General features: G+C 40.0%; 1 protein-coding gene across 6 annotated transcripts in view; it reads right to left on the bottom strand.

Moving 5' to 3' along the window:
• LOC129181339 (coiled-coil domain-containing protein 136-like) overlaps nucleotides 1-22,292 on the bottom strand; it is a 41,610-nt gene extending 19,318 nt beyond the window's left edge. For 2 of the 6 annotated variants that reach the window (XR_008570423.1, XM_054776412.1), the window contains exons 1-2: nucleotides 12,483-12,837; nucleotides 1,705-1,998 (exon numbers count right to left, since the gene is read on the bottom strand). Coding sequence is in view for 5 of the 6 variants with exons in the window: in XM_054776412.1 (XP_054632387.1) it covers nucleotides 1,705-1,998; nucleotides 12,483-12,534 (346 nt within the window). In the remaining variant the exon portion in view is untranslated. Of the gene's footprint in view, nucleotides 1-1,704; nucleotides 1,999-12,231; nucleotides 12,399-12,482; nucleotides 12,840-14,160; nucleotides 14,329-21,560; nucleotides 21,630-21,736; nucleotides 21,833-22,168 lie in introns of those variants that run through there. The other 4 variants (XM_054776413.1, XM_054776415.1, XM_054776410.1 and 1 more) reach the window with 4 other exon arrangements.
• Between the last annotated feature and the right edge of the window lie 645 nt (nucleotides 22,293-22,937).

Here is a 22,937-nt window from a genome sequence, read left to right as displayed (position 1 = left end):
CATAGGACGCACGCTGATATCACTACCAAACACTCAAAAGGCCTTGCCCGCTTATAGCCTCCCGAATACTCATCACCTTAAAGAGGTGATGTCAGGGACAACATATAGATGTTTACTCACTGACATGTCTACGTTTGTGTTGAAGAATTGTTGCTTTTACACAAGAGCAGATGTGTTTTTATGTGGGGAAAGTAAGGAGCATGAGCCACTTGTGTATAAGCTACATGACAGGAAAACTACAATACTTTCCTCTATATTTTATTACTACAATTTACAGTATCTTCCAACAGCAGCTTTACAAGTTGCACAAACAACACAAATCAGTGGATTCATTATAAAACTTCACCAATTATAATTAGCAAATGTAGATCAATATACTGTAATTGTTGTCCATGGTCAAGTCGCATGTTTGCATGGACACTTGTTGCTAGGCAGAAATCATGTGCTCCTTCATAATAGGCCTATCAAAAAATAAATGGCATACATGTTAGTTTGGATGACACAGCAGGAACTGACAATACCACATTTAAGTTGGATATTTTCCGATGGAATTGATGGAAATAAATTGAAAATTTGTTAAATTGCAGGTCAGCCCATGACAGGGACATTTTAAAAAAGAAGTAAAATACAAAATCGTGCTTAATCTTGGTTTTCGATAAAGATTTTGCACATTTTGTTGACTATAATGGGATGCGTTTTGCATCCCATACACACTAAAGAAAAACAAACAGCACCAGCTTGTGGGGCACTGCCCCTGGATACCCTACAGAATACAGTGGAACCTCCAAAGTCAAACACAATCCATTCATTGCTGCTGGTCGCCCAATCTGTTGTCATTTCAATCCAGTTATGCCATTGAAATGATTACATGTACATATATTGTGTGTACTGTATATTGCATTAATCCATCCCAGGGTCAAGCTGTGGCCATCATAATATGTTTATTAACTGCACAGGCATTATGATAGCAACATTTCAAAATTATAAAATGTAAAAAGACGTTAACCACAACACTATATTAATGCAATAAAACAAGAAAACACTCATTACTCATTGAGAAGGGCGTAACAAAAGTCTCATAAACTGAGAAAATGCTGACGTTTTGTGCGATATGCAGACGCCACACATGATTGAATTTTGCGCAATGCATATTATGACAAAAAATTGGGGTCAGACTCTAAATTGTACTACCTTTAAGGCCTTGGATGTGGCCCATTGTTGGAAAGAACACATTTTTGAATTGAAATGATTGTATATTGAATTAATCTGTTCCAGGGTCAAACTGTGGCCATCATAATATGTTTATTAGTTATACACGCTGTTTTTGAGTTAAAAAGAACTACAGTATAATATCAATGCAGTCAATAAACTGAGGAACTCTGGTGTCTTGTTTCATATGCAAACATTCACTTATAATGATTCGTGATCGGATTATTCGTTATATTTTGACCGGACTCCAAATTTTACTAGCTTTACTAGCATTGAAGAAAACATTAGTCCCATTGAAATGAATGTATATTGCATTTATCAAACTGAGATGATCATTAAAATCAAGCAATGTTTTTGGTAATAGTTTAACATCTTATACAAGCTTGATGGCATTTGAGCTAGAGGGTCCACTGTCAAACACTTATGGTGTAAAGAAAGATAAACAGCGCCATCTAGACTGGATGTTGTGTATAACATGTGCACGGTGTCTCTCACCTTGGAGCTCCAAAAAGCTCTCCTGATGTTTACTGGACGTCTCCCTGGCGTCCTCCAACTCCAGCAGCAGCTGCAGCACCTGGCCCTTCAGCTCCTCCAGCTCCTGCTCTTCTGTCAGCTTCTTCTCTTCGTCTTCGCCTCCTTCCTCCATCAGTTTCTTCTCTTCCTCCTCCTCCCGAGCTCTCTCCTGCTCCATGTCCTCCTTCTCGTTGTTCTCCTCCAGGACGCCTCGCTCCTTGGCGGTGATGTGCTCCATGTCGGGGCCGCTGTCTGCTTTCTGCTCGCTCAGATCATCTGAAGAGCACATGAAAGTGATGAGCATCTGATGGAGGGAGAGCTCACAGGTGACAAAGCCTCCTCTCATCAATTCTTTCATTCAGTCCAGCTTTGGATTCAGCCCCCATTGTCTTGCTTCTTCTTTTTAAATCAATAGCACCCTCTTGTGATTAAAGACTCTTTTGTGCCGAGGCCCAGATTTGAATATTCAAAGTGGTTGCCACCTTTTCATCATTTGGCTGGAGCGGAGATGTTTGACAGAATGGAGCCAAGAAGGATGCAGCAAAGACACTTTGTTTTGAGTCACTGACACAAACGCACACACACACACACATGTTGTTACATTCTAATAACAAGACTTTTTAACCCCATTCCCCAACCTCCTCTGTGCAGCCTGAGTCATAATATCAGCCCAGCAGGGGGTGTGAGTGAGCTGACAATGCGGAGAAGGGGAAAAGGGGCGAGTTTACTGTGAGTCACCATTCAGCAATGCACCCCTAAGTCAATAAGAACACATGCCACCATTCATAGACCACATATGACAAACACAACCAAAATGTAGATGCCTGAGGAGTATTCAATCAAACGTGACCTCACAAATCGTTGAGGAAAAACAAAAAATCAAGGCCTAAATTTCCGCCAGAGGTAAGGAAAATAGCTTGCTGTATCAGTAGGCATTGATTGAAAAACAACAAGAGTATAATTTAAATGGAGAATATGTTGTGTGCTGGCTGCCAGGGGCACAAATCACTGCAAACTGGCAACAAAATCTCCAGCCACAACACTTTGCAATCAAGCTAAACTCATATAGGCCGTGGCAGTTCTAGCTTGTAACACCGTGGGCAGACCGCCTCCCTGACACCCCACCAAAAACACAAATTCACACACCTTTTTTTTAATTAAAAACATATACAGTCATACATATCACAAACGGTACAAAATAGAATAAGCATAAAGACTATTACCTCATCCTTACACACTCACACAACCGTTGTGTTTACAAATGTGTATTTTTTTCAGTTAAAAAACTACATTCGTACTTCGCTACATCGCAGTTCGAGCATCGCTGCCACACTCTATTGCGGCCTTCCACACATGAATTAATTAATAAACAATCACTGTTTCATGGTTGACATCAGCCTATTATTAGTCAAAAATATGCATATTTAAGCCCAAATTGACGTATTTCAAGCATAAAAATGACTAAATGAACTAAAATATAAATACAGCATAAGCCATTAAGACCACCAATTTGTGGGTGTAATATTCTACATTGGTCACTAGGTGTCACTAATGGTTCAGTGAGACCGCCACCGAAGCACAAACCAACTTGTATTGCAGGTTTAACTCATCTCACAACACGCACAATAATAATAACACCATAATAATAACACAAGTTACTGTTGCGACCATATCACACAAGCTAAAATTCAACCTTGAACCTCCGATGTCACTTCCTGTCCGCCATCGATTCTGCTCCCCCACAAGGTAAACTATCTTAAATGACTTATTTTCTCCGATTATATCGAGAATATTGGGTAATATAAATGTAAATGTGACTATATATGTGTTATTTAATGTCTAGATGGCTCTAATAATGTAAAAACGTATTTAGAAGATCGCGGGTTTTCTACCCTATGAAAATATTCCATTTATAAAGAAGGAATACTACTTCACTTATCACGGTCGGGTATGGCACCAATTAACTGCAATAAACGAGGGCTCACTGTACAACTATAAATAAGCATTAAAAAAACATTCTTTTTAAAGCAAAATAACAGAAAAACTATAAATAAACACCATCCATCTATTTTCTATGCCGCTTGTCCTCATTAGAGTCGAGGGGGTATGCGCCTATCCCAGCTGACTTTGGCCGAGAGGCGGGGTACACCCTGCACTGGTCGCCCGCCAATCACAGTATGAATAAACACACACTAGAAAATACAAAAACGATTTAATACAACAAAGAAAGTGCAGTACACAATCTTTCAAATTCAAACTAGTGCACTTAAATCAACCTGCTAGTCACATACTTTTTTACAATTTGAATGAAAAACAGATTGCAAAGGCAGGGGTGTTGGTACAGCTCTCCGTTTCATTAGATTGTGCATGTACCCAATTTTGTGACCAGTGATGTCTTTATCTCGCACATATTCCCTCAGTTTGCTGAGAGACTGGAAATAGAAAAGATGTGAGGAGAGTTAAGTGCAGCAGGGGACCTTGCAGAGGATTAACTAAAAATCTGCCTAATTAAAAGTGAGTCTCACCGATGTAATCTCGGCTCAGGGGATTCTTGTCTTTCCTGGCATAATTATTTTTCTACCTTATTGTCACCCCCTCTCTTTTTGCAAGATGTAACTTATTTCCATCCCAATTACGCTTCATATTTGCTTCACGTCTTTTGCAGACTTTCCTTTCTTCCAATTGCATAACCATCGTCATTAAACAATGCAGCCCTTGAGAGGCTATGTGAGGTGTTTCATGGGCACTGGGCTATTTTGTCATTAAATTTTCATGCTGGTGTAATGACTAAGTCATAAAAAAAAGTGGGCCACGTGACGGATGGAGAGCCAGAGCTGCGTATACAGCCGGCGGCAGCTGAGAGCCATCAAGATACCAGTGATGAGCTTCCCACTGACTGATGCTCACTTGCCAAGAAGGCTTCAAAGTGCAGCTGAGGGACCATCAAATTCTCCATTGTCACATTGGACAAAATAGCTTCACTTTTTAACCTTTTTTAATCAGTAAGCTTGTAACTTGCGCAGCTACCAAACATAAACATTCAGTACCATGCAAAAGTATTAGACATTACATTACATTACTGTTGGTGTTCTTTATAATGACCTGTGTCAACATAGTACAATAAATAATAGGACACTTAGCAGGATTACACAAAAAGTACTGAACTGAAATTTGTTGAAGAGTGGTACATTGGCCATGGAAGAACCAATTAGATGTTGGTGAAAGTCCAGATAAAGGTGCCGATACAGTAATTTGAGTCATAATGGCATCAATGGAACTAGGGAGTCCCGATCCACATTTTTTGGCTGATCCTATCTGATTTTTTTTTTAGTCTTGATGAGCCGATCCTGATCCTTTTTTTTTTTTTTAATAATATGCTTTTGTTACAAACATGAATTTGTGGAATTGATTAGCTCTTCAAAGTATTAAAAATAATGCAACCAAAGTATTGCTGAATTTACTTTTTTATTACACAGCTTGTTCAACAATATTGTTTGGCTTTTGTAACAAACCTCTGTGAGTCAGGTCCCTAATCCAATAAAAGATCCAATAAGAGTCCATCCAATAAAAGATCAAATTGAAAAAAAATGTGTGTGCAAAATACTTTTAGGGTAGAACTAATCATTTGACATGGTTATCGATAAATTTGTCGTGTGGTTTAGAATATATGACATTTTTTTAAAGAAATTCTCTTCAGCACAATAGTAATTTATTGACTGTCCCTACTATAAACAACTAGCGGTTAGAGCAGCACTTCCCATGCAAGCTCCCCGCACGATGACACAGCAGTCCGGGCACAGTGAGGGGGAACTGCTGCTGTAGCTTCGGAGCCAAATATCCAACGTGAAACTAACTTCACCACGGTACGCGGCGGACATGTCTGCATGGTGGTGTTGCATTTCGTTCTTCTTGCGGGCGGCGGGAGTCAATTGGCAACCACCTTTGAGTCACATTAACGCACCTGCCATGTTGGAATGTGGTCCAGAGTTCCGAAACTTATATGACAACCGGATCGGCCCGATCTCATGGCCGGCGATGATATGCACCTAATGCATAGTCATGTCAAAAACCATCACCTTGAGACACATTTCATAATGTTAGGTTTAAAAAAACGACTGTTGTCATGTGAACGAACAGGCAAAACAACATAGTTTTTAAAGTTTCACAACTGTACACGTCTCAAATAGACGATCATGGATAATTTGGGAAGTCCCTCCTGGAGCGAGGCTAGAGAGAGGAGCTTTGTCCCAGGAACATTCTTGTACAATCTCGATATACACATTGACGTAGCAAGCAGCCAAGAAGCAGCGTTCTTTGTCAAACTCTCTCACAATAGTTGTCTCGGATTAAATTCAGACATTAATGAGGCCAGAGAAAGCCTTTTTGTTAGCTGAGTGTGTGTTCATGTCATTTGCACCATTGTGGATATGAGTAGATATGAGGTTATATGCAAAAGAGTTGTAATAGTTGTGTTTACTCAATTATATCATGACAATAGATTGCGCAGGTGTACCTAATGAAGTGTCCTGTGATTGTGGTTATGCACGAATCCTTGTGTAATACAGTGACCTAGTATTTTAATGAGCCTGTCCACAGTGCAGTGCACAGTGTGTAATGTACGCCGTGTATTCCTTGTGTAGGAGGTCATGAATAATGCACCCCACACCTTTGAAGCCTGCACACTAGTGATGGAGATGCACACTGGCACACACTTTCACAGCAACGCATTATACACAGTGTTGGGGGAGCAAAAAACAGGAACAGGAACAGGGAGAGGGTGGGAATAGAATAGCAAGAGAATGAAGTCATAGCTTGGATGCTTCATCTGCTGCTCGTAAAACTGAGAGGAAAGGTGAAGTCATATCAGTCGCCGTGGTGACGTGCATGGTGCACAAGAGGGGAAAGTCACCCTGGTACAAGGTTCTCTTGCTGTTGTGTGACGTTGTTTTCTCCCCTCCAATCACCCACTCAGGGTATCCACTTCATGAGGTCATTTATGTAGAGGCATATCATGTCTTCTTTGAGCCAAAAAATGAAATGTAGAGTTACAGAAAGGTTAGCGATATTCTCCGATGGAGAATCCATATTTGCACTTCTAAAAAAAAAGTGGGTCAACTGCATCAAGATGCATGCTATCATTTGGCCTCATTAGATGAGAATGCACAAATAAACACGCGTGTTGGCACATAATGTTATTCATCTCACAAAATACACTTTCAGTGCATTCTAGACGCTCCTGATGCAATGTTATTCTGTGTGGGAACATATGAATAGCAAGAGAACAAAGCTGGGACACAAGCTATGCGGTAATAATCCATTTGATCGCAAATCAGCACCTCCCACCTGACACCAATCTCTTTGAAGCTTTTACGTCACCTGTGTGGAAAACAAGGACAACACGAGCGTGTCAAATCCTCAAGGGGAAAAGGGCACAAGAGGAAAAATTAATAGTATTTAATGTGTTTCATATTATTTACAGTGGCGTTGAACTGCACTGAATCACACAGAGTTCTTTCTATTACGGTGGAGCCTTCAGGTTAGGGTTAGGGTTAGTGCTTGGGGTTAGGGTTAATGCCCACACTGACAATGCTCTAGTCTATAGCATTCGAGCTTTGCATCATTCACATGTGCCGTCACGTCATTATACTACATGGATACTATGTGTGGATTATTTTTAAGTCATTCTGATTATTTTTTACTATGCAAAGTGCCGTTTATCATTAATAACTGTCATGGAAAGAGATTGCAATGACAATATGGCATGTACTGTATGTTGCACATGTGCCTGTGCATGTACTGTGGACTTTGACTTAGTGGATTATTTTGAGTGATTCTGTTTACTTCTATAATTCAAGGCAGTGGTTGTCATTAATATCTGGCTGGAAGAGCTATCATATTGCAATCATCTGTCCTACTTTATTAGCGTGCACCCTTGTAGTAACATGAGTGGTTCTGTCCTGGCTTGTTGTACAAATGGCTCAGGCTGACATGCATAATAATTAAAGGAAGAAGCAAATATAGCCTGGAAAAAATGTGGTGTTTGTAGTGTTCATGTAACGGTCTGACTTTCCAGGCACAATCAGTAGCCTCCCTCTGCATGTCAGTTAACTTCTTTTTACACTTGTATGACAGTTAAGAATGTTACAAAGTACAAAGCATAAAGTTGACTGCATTTAGCAAGCTTTTGTCTCCCTTTTCTTTTATGCTTTGCTTGGTGTCCTCAAAAAGAGGGTAGTTATATTTAGTTTCATAAAGTCTTATTATACAACTTATCGTTACACTTGTAGGACAATTAAGAATGTTAAAAGCTGCATGACGCTGACTGCTTTTGGTAGAGGTTTTCGCTCTGCCCTTCCTTAAACGCTATGCCTTGTGTCATAGAGGTCGTGGTTAACTTCTTTTTACACTTGTGTGACTGTTGGAAAATGCCTTGCCTTTCAGTTTCCTATTTTGAAAATTGTTTATGAAATTTCAACAAATCAGAGGTGGACAAGCGTTCTGGAATACATGGACCAAACTTTTGATGGCGCTTGTGCATTAGATCTCAAGACCATAAAAAAGACGAAAAGCCCCGGGGCCTTGGAGGTTTATTTTCACTTGAGCTCCGCTCCATGAGAATCTCACAGCACTGATGTTTTTACAGATTTGTGCTGCTCCCACAGCTCCAAAGTTTGTCCATGGAGTGTACAAACTCTGCTGCTGCTGCTGCTGCTGCTTATTAGTTCCACAGCACTGAAAGAAATTCTGTGTGTGTGCAGCCTCTGGGGATGTCAGCGATGACATGAGTCTGTGAGTCTCACCGCACGAGGGCACACTGGAAAGGAGAGGATGGAAAGAGGAGGCCAGGAGAGGAACAACAGTGTGGGCTGAAGCAGGTGAAAAGGTTGGCGTGAACTGCGTTTGGATTATGTTTGCGTGTGCGTGCGAGTGTGCATGTGTGTGTGTGTGTGTGTGTATGTGTGTGGGCAATGTGGAGAGATGCTCAGTGGTGCTGCATGGTTGCTGGCTCATACACGTAGGAGGTGCAATATGGTGGCTGAGAGCTGTGAAACACAACAAACAGCTTGCAAATGTAAAATCAGCACATTGGCAAGCAGTTCCCAGTTAGATCCAGAAGATGGTGCTGTTTTATAGCTCCTTCTTTCCAAAGTGTACAGCGGTATCCCAGTTTTTGTTATTTATTTGTTCCATGAGGGCTGGCAAAAACCGAAACAACTAGGGATTTTTTTTCCCATAGGAAAAAATGTAAATCCAATGAATGCTTTCCAGGCACCCAAAAATATTAACAACTAATACATTTTATAGAGACGCATTATTTACATACACAAAACAATGTGAAATAATTATAAAGGACGACTGGATAAAACGTATTGTTGATGTGAACATCCCGTACATCCCGGCAAGATAGAATGCAATAGTGTTTCTCATCTTCGTTATTAAATTGCTGGCATTCGCAACTTTCTTTTGCCCCATGGCAGGTTATTTTAGCAGTCGCACTCAATAAAAAATGCACACAGTGAGTCAGCAATGCGTGGGGTGCTTTGTTTGGAGACTCAGTTTAGCGAAACGATACAGTAGAGGGCAAATGGACTATTTTGTCACATGCAATATTGTACGAAAACTGAGACATGGTATGAAAACTAAGGACAAATTTTGTTGAGAATTTTCAGCATCATGCAAAAACTGGGGCATACAAAAATCGAGGTTAAACTGTATTTTTTATTTAACACACACTAGTGATTCAATTGCAATGTTACATATATAAATAAACATAATCCTTATAGTAATGTGTAACCCATAATAGCCATTATTGACCCACAAATTCTGCCTAACAACAAGTAGCCTGGCAAATGTCTAAATAATGGCAGCAATTCACAAACATCACAAAGAATGCAATGTCACAAATAGCATGCTTGACATCATGTTCTTCTTCAGACCAAAAACTGTTTGAAACTGAATCAACAGAGCCTCTACTCCTCGTAGACGAGTTATCACAGTAGTTGCACTCTATTTTGCTTCAACTGATTTACTTTTAAGCGAAGGGGCACTCAAACAGTCGCTTTTGAAGTTGTCATTTTTCATGACGCCATGAAGGAAAAACCTCCTTATGGACATGTGTATACGGCCACTGCTGTGTTTAAAACAATGTTTTTAAAAAGCAGGCTTCGCTACACATCTTAAAAATAAAGCTCACATAGCTATGCTAGTGTTGCTAACGTTTATGTCCTCCTGTCCCACTCTTTAATTCCGGGATGTCCAAGATGTGGTCCTGGGGCCATTTGCAGGTGCAGCTTGTTTTTTATTGGTCTGCGACACATTGTATAAATAGAATAAAATGTAACCAAAAAAAACAGCAAAAACGTGAAAAACAGAGAAAAAACAAAGCTTTGTCTAAAAAAAATATAACGACTTTTTCTTTACCCTTTTTACGAAATTCATTCAGTCATTTTCTCTGCCGCTTGTCCTCACCAGGGTCACGGGGGTGTGCTGGAGCCTATCCCAGCTGACTTTGGGCAAGAGGCAGGGTACACCCTGGACTGGTCACCAGCCAATCGCAGGGCTTTCTACAAATAAAAAAATATATTAAAATATCAAAGTGGCCTGCTGCATCCTTTGATTTTCAGTATGCAGCCCTCAGTGGAAAAGGTTTGGACACCTCTGTCTTAATGTTATGTTGCTGTATGCAATATATGGCATATTGTATATAAAAATGTGCAAATAGACAGATTTGGCTTTCAGAAACAAGGGCTGTAGTTTTCCTGTAATGTAGCATGTATAGTATCAATCAAGTGGTTGGTGCACAAACGCTATATTTTTTTTTTCATTTAAAAAAACCACTGCAAATTCGGCAAACCAATGTGACCACATGTGGGTTTTTTTCCTTTCCTGGCATTTCTTCCACTGGTTCAATCCAAAAACAAAAGAACCCAGCATGCACTTTTTTTTGGCTGCACATCTGTTCTTGTTATGTCACTCACTTAAACGTCACACTGCATTAAGACAGACATTTGCCACATCCCATAAAGTTACATCTAAAAAGAAACCAACCTTGGGCATAGACTGAAAGAGGGTGCCCTGGGAGTTGGGATAACAAGATGAAGCTTGTCGGAAGCAAAGAATTTCTCCTCAATGTTATGAAAATCACAATGGAATTAAAGCAATTAGACCCAGCAAAACACAACATGTTTGTGACAAGTTCACTTACAGGACACCAGTGCAACACAGGAAGAGGAAGCCACATTCTGGACACTAGTCAGAAGGTTACTGACCTGTGAGTTTTTTTTCCTTTTGGACCCTCTACACATACACACTAATAAACATCCTCCTGACACACTCGCACACACAGTCACATAAAGACCCACTCTGTTTGCATGGCTATTACAAACAGATACAGTTACAGCAGTTCCTCATTCACTTGGACCTAAATACAACAACATAGTATGCATTCTTAACTTATCTGTTTATCAGTTGCAAGCACGCACACACACACACACACACACAGTGCGAACTTTATGACACACAAATATGAAGCATATAAATATAGCGACAGAGTAAATTCATTCAAACTTAGTAGCCGAAGCTGGAAAATAATCATTTGGATGAATACCTTCATGAATAAACACTGCCTGCATATGCCTGAATTTTCATGTTTTATTTACTGAGGCAAAAAAGGAAAAATGTTGGTTGTATTCTTACAAAATTTATCAGATTATCATGCACCACATTTTAATATAGTATTGGTTCACTATGTGCCCCCTCCCCGGTATGAAGTTAACTTAAAATCGCCCAAGGCATTTTTGTGCAACTCTGCTACCAAACAAACAGCTATGGAAACATGACGAAAAACGTACCAAAATGCACACAATACCACTGCAACACTCTGCCACCTTCAGATGCACCACATTTTAATGTACTCTTCCTTCATCTGTGAACCTTCCCTAGTATGAGCTTAAGATAAAATCACCAAAGTAATTTGTATGTAACCCTGCTACCAAACAACCATTACCAAAAATGCCAATAAAGTACCAAAACACTCAATAACACTTCAAGAGAAAACATTTCCCAAATTCCCAGATTTGTACCTAATTTTAATAGATTATTTATTCACCTGTGACCCCCCCCCCCCTCCCCCCCCGACTTGAACTTAAAATCAGCTATGTCATTTCTGTGTAACCATGCTACCAAAAAACAAACGGCTATGAAAACACTACCCAAAAAAAGTACCAATACACTCACAATAACACTGAAAGACTCTGCTACATGCATGCAACCCTTACCAAACAACAATTCCCAGATTACCAGCAAATTTTAATAGGTTATTTCTATACCTGTGCCCCCTCCCATGAATAAGGTTAAACTGAAATTACTTAAATTGTTTTTGTGTGCCCCTGCTACCAAACCAAAAAACGACTATGGAAACATGACCAAAAGAATACCCAAAAAGTAGCAAAACACGCACTTCCAAAACACTTCTAGCGCTCCCCGCTGCATGCATTCAGCCTCCATTACCTGCAAGTGTGTTGCCTCCATCAAACATCCACACGTGTCCCTGTCAGCAATTCAACTAGTCTACATCTCCTCATACAGATGCACTTTCACTGTAATCTCCCCACCTCCTGACCACCTGACCTCCTCATCATCCTTCCTCCTCCTCCACCATCCATCCTTCACTCTCCAACAGCAACACTCGGGTGCTAAAAATAGCCAGCGCAATATCACATCGCACACAACAACACTCACGGTGACGAAGCGGTACAGACCTGTAGAGTCCAAAGCCTCCTCGATGAGTGGAGGTAAACGCAATCCATCCATAGCCCGCTTAAAAACAAACGAGAGCGTGTGGGCGACAGAAAGGGTCAGATCTCTACCACCACCACACGCCCACCCCAGCTGCAGGGAGAGAGAGAGAGGGGGACAAATAGGAGGTGCTGAGTATCAAGCACTCCCTCTCTCTCACACGCACACACAGTTCCATAAGCTGCACCTCCAGAGAAATGGGGAGGGATCTTGGGAGCTGGAGCGTGGGAGCGATGCCGAGAGGGAACAGGAGGGTAGGAGCGGAGTGGCGGGAAAAGATGCTGTTTTCCAGACGGCAAGCTCCTCCGTCTTCCTGCTCTCTCTCTCATACACACACTAACACACTCCCTCCCTTGCAGCATGCTATTTTTTCCTTCTGTCTTTTCAGTCCATTTTCTTACTGTTTCCTATTTTTACCACCTGGTGTCTTTGCACTACATTGCTATTTATAAGATGCAACATGACAAAGCATTTCGGTTTAAAGCTATTATTTACAGGTAAACTGTTGATATACGTTGTGACAACCCACCCCATCACGGGGATGGTTGTCACACACCATGGGGTTATTTGTCACAATGTAATTTTAATGGATTTTTTTAAAGGCAAGAAGTAGAACTATATGTGAAAGTTTGATTTCATTGATAAGTTCACAAATACGTAACGTAATGCATCTTAACACAAGACATAGAGGGAACATGACCAGTCAACACATTTTTAGGCCAGCCTACTGTATGTGTGAGGGGCATGAGCAGGACTAATTGTCCAGAAACTAATTGTCCATAAATCATTGCCCATTTATCTATACAGATTATAAAACTTTGGGTATATCTGTATTACATGTATGCTAGCATGTCTTCCAAAGCATTTTAACCACAAACCATAGGAGGCACAGCAAATGCCATTTACCCCATTCAGTCACAACAGTTTGTTCCAACACACTTTGTTTGCGTAAGATATATCTTATAATCCTGAAGCACTGCACACAAAAGCCTGCGCTGTTATTTTTCTGACAAATACACCAGATGTTGGCGCTGTTATTAAACCCCAAAGTTTGACCCCACAAGTCAGATGGACTTGAAATTCTGTATTACATGTATGCTAGCATGTCTTCCAAAGCAGTTTGAGCACAATCCACAAATGTCATGTCAGGTCTTGTGACAAAAACCACCATTGGATGCACGAATTGAAGTTGCTGTTTTTCAACTAATCTTGTTCAAATTTGATAGACATGTGCTTGTCATTCCCTTAAAGGTGTGTACCTATTTTTGTGGTGTTTAGTAGATGGGTGTGAGAAATTTCAAGTCAATCCAACATATGGGGGTTTAATAACAGTGCCATCAGTGAGGTTTCCCAATTTTTCCACATGACTGTGCATGTTTTTGGAATGGGATAGGAAGAAAAGAACCCACACAAGGCCCAACACAAATTCAATGACATGTTGACTTCTTACTGTGGCCTCCATCTTTGATTTCCTGGACATACAATGAGAGCCTATAAGCCAAAATGACTTTAGTCTACAACAATAATGACTTCCACAGCAGGCTGGCAGTAGCAGAAAAACACATTTTCCCTCTCTAATAAGTAACAGCAGCCCGAAACGACTCCATTCAACTCTAACCTCCTTCTGGTTGCTTCTCTCACCTCTTTCCTGCTTTGTAGCTCTGCTCTCCCACCCCTCTCCTTGTCACACATCTGGAAACTTCTCATGAAGGACGTCAGGAGGCAGAAATGTGAGTGAAAAGCCCAAAAAGACGTCAGTGAGGAAGGAGTGTATTTGCGATTCTTAGCGCCCTAGTAAAGAGGAGATTCATACCACAGCAACAGTCAGACAGCAGGAAGTGCTGTATCGACACGTTATACATCTGACAAGTGTGCCACATCTGAAAGAGGAAATATAAAAAAAAAGAAGTGTGACACTTAGTAGCTTGCACCTGAGGTAAAAGCTTTGCTTCTAAATTTTCCACCCCTGTGCAAGCCCCACAAGATGCTAACAAGCACATTGCTGACAAGGTGTTGATAATCAGCTGACAACAAGTGGCTCCAGTGTTAAGGACTGGCAGCAGAGGAATGCAGATATCATCACAACCAAGGACCACCTTGTTACCATCAACTCACTATTTAAAGCTGCACTAGATCGCTAGCAGACAATGTACTTGCACTGGGACAGCTCATATTTCATCAGCTATGTGCCATTATAAGAACCCTAAGCAAAAATGAAAGCATAGTTTCTAACAACAAAACCACTCAGATGAAGTCTTCACACTGTTAGAATAAAGTCGCAAATGTTAAATTTTGCTAAATTTCATTAGACTCCACTGGCTACATTGTCCTCACAGATTGCTGTGGCTCAAGCGTGGATACTGTCACCATTGTCACCTGCGGTAGCAGAGATTTTTTTGATGAAAACACAGGAAATTTACAGGCAACAGGCAACAGGTTTTTCTTACAGGCCAAGAAAAACGGGAGGGTTGATAGGTACTGGGTTCAGCAAAGCTAGGGGAAAAGGTTGTAATGCTACAAGAATAAAGTCACAAGGGTGCACCAATAGACAAGACAAAATTATGCATAAAGACATAAGGGAAGATAATAAAGCTGTAATATTATAAGAATAAATTTGTTATAGAATTAGAAAAAATAATAAAGAATATCAAGAATAAAATGGTTCTACAATTAACTGTAAATTGTCCATACGTATGAATGTGAGTGTAAATGATTGTTTGTCTATATGTGCCTTGCAATTGGCTGGCGACCAGTCCAGCATGTACCCTGCCTCTCGCCCAAAGTCAGCTGGGATAGGCTCCAGCATACCCCCGCGACCCTAGTGAGGACAAGCAGCTTAGAAAATGGATGGATGGAGGGTTCTACAATTAACAAAATTACTAAAAAGTTGTCATTTTAAAAAAAAATGGTACAACAATAAAGTTGTCACGTATGGGGAAAAAGTTGGAATGATACAACAGAAAATCATGTTACAAAAAAAGTTGGAATGTTAGGAACTCGCCAGTCATAATGGTTCTAGAATTTACTTACAATGGTGTGAGAAAAAAGTTAGAAATAGACAATAAATTCACAAGAGTAAAAAAAATGAAGGTGTAATGTTACAAAAGAAAGTCATAATGTTTCAATAAACACACAATGGTACTAGAAGTCCTAATGGTTCTTAAATTGCACAACTTACTGTTTGTGGTAAAGTTCCAGCTTTATTGCTTTTTTCACATAACAGTACACCTTCGCTCCTGTTACATTAATGACTTTTTGTTGTAAAATTACAAATTGATGCCTTTATTCTAGCAAAATTATGATTTTTTTTTTCCTTTTTCTTTCTCGCTCTCTCTCTTCCCAATGTAACCCAAACATTTCTTGGTGTTAGAGACTCCATGTTGCTTCACAACATGGAGTCGTCCAGCACAATATGAGGTCATTCTCTCCTTTTCACTCATAGTAGAGTCTTTGTTTTGTCCGCATTGTCGAAGTCACAGCCCCGGCACCCACAGCCGTTCAGCGTCGGCCTCAGGAATGTTTGTTACATGATCACATTAATAGAAAAACGAAAAATGTCTGCTCTGCCATTCAACATCCCCTCAGTCACACACACATGAACCACTAAATGCTCCCCCCAACCCTCTGTGAAGTTTTGGTTTGCATGCTTGTGTTTGGACATGGTTTAAGTTACTGTAAATATGTCTTTGTTACACTGTGATTATGTGAGGAATTCTAGAAATGTCCTGAGGGAGTTTTCCCTCATTCTTCCCATCGCTTTAGCATGACTGTGACTTGTAGAAAAAGTTGACTGTTCGACTGAGCATTTCATTGTATTATTATAATAAATACTCCAATTAATGACTCTATTCAATTCACCACAGTTTCATGTAGTTGCCAGGTATGTATTATACAAAAGCTAACAACCACCTTAGCCTCTAATTAGCACTGGGTCAAAAACATTGGCATGAACAGCTATGGCTGTAGGCAACCTCTAGATATAGTTTTTTATTAACTCAACAAGATGGCAGAAGCTACATTTGAAGTATGAGCAGCCATCGCAATTCAATATTAATAAATGGATTTCTTTCATTAAGCATAGAAAACCTGATTATGACTTCCTAAATACGCTTTTATCATTATTAGAGCACTGTAGACATGAAATAACACCCCCATAGTCACCTTTACACTCCTATTATTCTTTGTTTACGTTACATTGCTAATGCGCAGGCTACGGGATCACTGCAGGGACACAAAAGACGGCCACGGCTTTAAGCATAGCATGCTACCGAACTAACTATTTAGCCTCCAATTTATTCTAAACTTAAGAAAGAGTTTCAAACAGAGTAGAGAAGAAGGACAAAGTAAGAAGCCAATAATGTACCACTTCCACATGGAATGGGAGGATAACTTTTTTTCAATGTCAAGCAGTGTTAAGGTAATGTCATCTAAGGTGAATGTCTCGTCAATGTTTTGTGTCATTACTGATGCCTGGTGACCAGAATACTACATACAACTTGTCTTTCAATAGGCCATAGTCAACCACAAAACAGCAATCATTTAGTAATTAATAAATTCTTGAAAAAACGCGATAGAGTGAGGGAGTGAAGTTCAAACCGCGATGTAGCGAGGAATGACTGTATTAACGTTAGAAAATTAAGTTGTATGTATAATGGGATATATACACTGTGTGTATGTATATATATATATATATATATATATATATATATACATACATACACACACATATATACATACATATATACATATATACATACATATATACATATATATATACACACAGTATATATATATATATATATATATATATATATATATATACACACAGTATATATATAGGAAATAACATTTCCACATGAAAACCGGCTTTAACACCAGCGTTTATGGTGCAAAAAAAAAAAAAAAAAAACAATGAAAATGTCATTATTAATATTTCTAACACAACTTCTTTACATTGTGGGTGACAATGTAAACACAACACAACACACATTTACAACACAACATTTACAGCTAAATGACATCAGATATCAGTCATTTCTTGCTATGATATGAATAATTTGGGGCTTAACTGACCTCAAAGACCTCAGATTTGCAAAGTTTATTAAAAAATATATACAGTATATATAAAAAATGGACAACCCTATTCCATTTAAATCTCTAGTTAGCTGTGCTACAGCATCATTCACATAGGATGACTACACTATGAAGTCACTGAGATGATGCACCACCCTGCATAATTACTCTGCAGTGGCAGTGTATCATTGCCACTGTCAGCTGGCCATGTAATGGAACCTCAGAGCCATAAAAGACAGTGATTCACCCCGCCATCCCCTTCACACGCCAGCCAGCCAGCCTTTAACTCCGAGCAGCATCACTGTGGCGCACTGCGGTTGCCTAGCAACTAAAAGAAATCGCAGGTGCCTTTTATAAAAGGTGTTTGTTTTTTTTTAGGTGATTTATAACACATATATACATCTTGACATTTTGTTCATCACTGGAATGTTGCACGCAAGCAGAGAGGTATTACTCGGACTCATTTTGAATGCAGCACAGTTTTATATAGTGTTGGAGGAAGGGATTATGGCCAATTGCCATGGCACTATAAACACGAAGTAGGAAGAGAGGTGTCTATAAATCAGACTGGAAGTTGCCGGAAGGGGTCAGAACATTCCCATAATAACCTTTAATATACAGTAGCCCAAAACAAGCACACATACCCGTATAAAAATAGTTAACAGACTATGTGGAAGGGAAGAGTGGGAGGCCCCTTTTTGGTGGCATGCTCCCCCAACCATCCCTCTATGGTCACCATGCCAACCTGTTTGAGGAGGAGGCTCCAAAGAGACTGTGAAGTCCTGGGATAATTAGCCGCTCATTAAGGCGCACAATGAATGGGTGCTCCTTGAGCCACAAAGGAAAAGATCAAAAACACTTTTTACTGTGTGGAATAAAGTAGTGAGGAGGCACATATTGGGGGAAAAAACCCCACAAACAGTTAAAACAAGATACTTTGTTAGTGTTCACACTGCTATTTTTGTCATGTGACCAAAGGCTGCACAGGGTAGAATATATGCATAAAGTAAGGACTTGATTGGACAGCCTTCATGACATTAAATGTGACATAGTTCAAATATTACAAACCAAAATGCCTTCTGCTGGGTCAAATATGTACAGTAGCTTATTTTTAGATTCTGTCTTATATCTTATAACTCCTAGGTTCCCAAAGTGGCGTACGTACGTGAATAAAAACAACAATTAGCGCCCAACCCTCACAATTACAAGTGTGCCTGAACGCCTCACGGCGCAAGGAGAACTGTGCAGAAAGGAGAGAGAGCATTAAGTTGTTCATTGCTCTTTGTGGATCATATGAACAAATAAGTATGTTTGATGATTCTTTTGTGCATTAAGAGTGTTTAATCATGAAGATTTCATTTATATTGGTGTTACAATCCTCGCACGGCGCAGCGGTGAAAACCTGTCACTGTGAGTGGGGATTTCCACTTAAATGACGTGGTGTCTTTGAACAACACTCCTCATTGCTCATAATAAGAATATTCTGCTATTAAAGCAACCAGTGTTAGGTAAATTGATTTTCAGACATGTGTGCCATCTCTTAACTTGATTTACTTTTTAAGTTAATTTGCCGCTGTTAATACACACAAATATATAGCATCCTGCCCTGTCATTTATCTTTCTCTCAATAAAATACAGTAAAAATGGGCATATCTCAGACATGATAATGGTGACGGTAATGGTTTAATTTATTCTGAACATGCATGCAAGTTACATTGAAGTGCATCACATAGTACAATTTACTGTTCTACATGTTCAAAAAGGAGCAGGAAGACGTAAAGCTTATTTAATCCTACACCCCCCCCCCCATCCGTTTCATATCAATGGCAATACATTTGTTCACTTCCTGTATTCCAAATATACTATTTGCTAGTTTAAAATACATGGGAAAATGATAAGGTAATCTAATAATATGATAATGTAACAGTGTGACATGGTGATTAATCATGATTAATTCATTTGAAAACTGTGATTAATCTAATTTTAAACAATATATATATTTATATGTGTGTGGGTGGCTGTGTGTGTGTCAACATCACACCAATCTGGGTGTTTTTCTCTCCCAAGAGATCTTCACAGCTTCACAAATGCAAAAAATCCTCCCTCCCACACACACACACACACGCACACACACACACTCTTAGAGGCTGTATGACATATTGTGTGCACGATAACAAAGCTAAGCTTGCATAAAGCTTGCATAAAGCTTGGAAAAAAAAACAGTGTGAGGATGGCAGATCCCCAGTTAATCTGTCTATCAGATAGTCAGACAGTGAAAAAGAATACACAATTCTCTATAACCAGGTGACCCATGCATATTAAAAATACAAACTTCAGTGTGTGATAGTAAAGTGTGATATTTTCTGTGTCCTTGCAAGTTTTTTAATGTGTGATCTGGAGGTGACTGTACGCCTGTATTCCTGTGGTGTTCTCATCACCCACCGTTGTTTTTGTTGTTGTTGCGGTGTCTGTCACAGGTGGATGGCGCTGTCCCTAAATTCTGCACCGTTCCACATTCAAAGCAGGAAACAATTGGAATAGAAGTATTTTACAGACGCGTGCGGATGACATTTCAGTAGGTACTGTACATCTGCACAGTCTATTGCAAAGAGCTACAGTAAATTGAAAATACTACCTTTATAAAGATAACAGTGGCAACAAAAACATGCTACAGTGGTGTAGCGCTACAATACATCTTACTGAAAGTTTTTTCTAATATTTGGACCTTCTCCTGTAGCTAAAAGAGGTACCGTAAAGCACTGTGTATAAACCACACCCTCATTTTCAGGCTCATGGCGAGGAAAAAAAAATTTTTAGTTCATAAATGCTTGCCAACTCTTTAATCTCAAATCAACATGCGTAACGGTACTAACCAATTTCAAAAAGAAGAAGAAAGGAGAAATCTGCCGTCCATCAATTCCTCTGCAATGGAATTCATGTAAGAAAAGTTTGCTGTCAACTTGCCGATGATGTCCGCTCTCCAACGCCGGATGACTGACTCATCCACACCGTGCTGCCGTCCTGCTGCCCGGTTCCCAAACTCTTCTGCATACCGGCAGACGGAGAGTTTGAACGCTGCGGTGAAAGATCGTCGTGGCATTTTGAGAGGGTACAGGCCCGGTCACCCCGCCTGAACTTTGCTGTAGCGTCCCTTGAACGGTAGGAAGAGGGGGGCGAAATTCGACAGAGCTCGTCACAAAATGGGAAAAAAAAACCTAGAAAACACGGGCGTTGTCCTAGCGGTGCACCGCTGAAGCCGGCATTGCTTTAGCCTCGATTTAACGGTAGCAAATGTTGGTTTAGCGGTGACGCGAGCGGTGACGCAAGCAGTGATAGAGCGGCGTTCTGTGCATGCGGATCAGTTATCCATGTATTGCTCAGAACACAGCATTGCTTCAGTGTGAATTTGAATAAACTCCAACGTTGTATTGTATTTTACATTGGAAGCTTAGGTTAGCTTCAGTGCTATATAGAGATCGTTTCACTGTGTGAAAATACAGACAGCCGTCAGATAAGTTAGTTGCATACACAAGCATTTTCAGCAACTGTACAGCAGAGGGCGCTAAAGTCAAAGCAACTGTCTGACCCACAGACGGCTATTCTAAAATTGGCTTCTCGTCAATTTCTGCATCTGGTCACAGACCTGTCATCGTGTATAAACTGCACACCAATATTTTGCTTCTTATCAGTGGAAAAAAAGTGTGGTTTATACACGGTGCTTTACGGTAACTAAAATATTACAAACACCTCTCGCAAGGATGCAGTGCAATTGTACTTTATTGAAAACTACAAGCACAACAATTCAATTAGATTTTTTTCGTTACTTTACTAATTCTAATCCCACAAAGGGGAAATTAACTCGTAGTAATACACGCAAGGGTCTATTTAGTTATTTTGGGGCCCAAGGCAAACCCAGTCTCGGAGCCCCCCAAATCCTTGTGCTGCACTGACCAAACTTTTATTCTCACCTCAACACAAGGTCTTCCATGTGGGCAGCAGCAAATAGGTTCAGCCTGGAGATTGCTGGTCTTCTGTTGCTTAAAAAAAAAAGACACCACAAAAGATAACAAGGTCAATTATGAGAACCAACAGGCCATATTTGTGCATGACACACTTTAAATTATCACGCTAAAATTTCACCTACCTGGCCTTTGTCTGAGCAAACCTTGTCATGAGTAGCTCCATATCCAGTGACTTTCTGACGTCCTGCTCAGTGGAGATTAATGCACATGCTGACAGCCTGTCCAGGGACACAGTTGGCCTCTCATAAGTTTTAATCATTTTCAGTTTTGACAACAGGGAGTAAAGTTATTGTGAGACGGGGCTGCTACTGACTGTTGTTAAATCTGGTAAAAAGGGGAGGAACAACTGCTTCAATAATACATGCTAAACATATACCTGCACTGATTAAATGTTGGTTAAAAAGGAGTGTGATGTGGCTAACACTCTGCTAGCTTATTTCATTGTGGGCATTAAGCTAACAGGTTAATTTCCACGACACACAGACTGGCTAGGCTACAAAAGAACAGGTCACATAATGACATCCTTGTCATTTCATTTGCCTCTCTTCGCTCACCTTTCCCTCTTTTCTTTTTTGGCTCCCAGACTTATTTTAGTAGGCACTGGAACCATAGTTTGACTCTGCTCTGCCCAACTGCCGACTGACCAGCAACAGGTTGCAGCTTTGAAGCAAGGTGAAGATAGTAGTGGGCAAAACCATTTCATGTATCTATAGAGGGTCGGCGAGTCAATAGGGAAGTTTACTTTTGGTCAATGTGGATACTGTTACTACCAAATACAAGATATTGTTTTAGTCGATTTCTGATCAGATAGCAAATATATTTCACCTATTTACTTGGAATTGTCCTCACTTTTACCCCTTTACGGCGTCCTGCGTCACAAATGTCTTATTGTGAATTGATGGGCTCAGTGTATTTTTGAAGTACAGCCTTACCGCCAGTAGAGTGCGCTACTTTGCCACTGTGTTTAGTGATATATACGCGCTGCTTTTTTTTTTTTTTAAGTCTTGTCTATTACGGTAATAGTGTTACCACAGCTGAGACGTCGGTGAAGCAAGCGTTTCTTACTTTCTGATGTCAAGATACTCGCAAAAAATAACATCACGAATACAATGTGGATGTCGTGTCACATCTGCTTGGATAGGACGCAACACTGAGGCCCTCTCGTGGACGGTGGAGGCGAACCATGATGACGTTTTTGACGTCATTTTGTTGCGTTCAAAATCTACTCACCCAAAAAACATTAACCATAAATACCGAAATAATAACAAATCCAATATGTACGCTGATTAAAAAGATTTAATTTAACCATCACTGTAAGACAAA

This window comes from Dunckerocampus dactyliophorus, chromosome 5 (assembly GCF_027744805.1).
Source record: "Dunckerocampus dactyliophorus isolate RoL2022-P2 chromosome 5, RoL_Ddac_1.1, whole genome shotgun sequence".
NCBI classification, from domain to species: Eukaryota; Metazoa; Chordata; class Actinopteri; order Syngnathiformes; family Syngnathidae; genus Dunckerocampus; species Dunckerocampus dactyliophorus.
The sequence above is the reverse complement of the archived record's forward strand: the minus strand, read 5'-3'. Positions and strand labels throughout refer to the sequence as shown.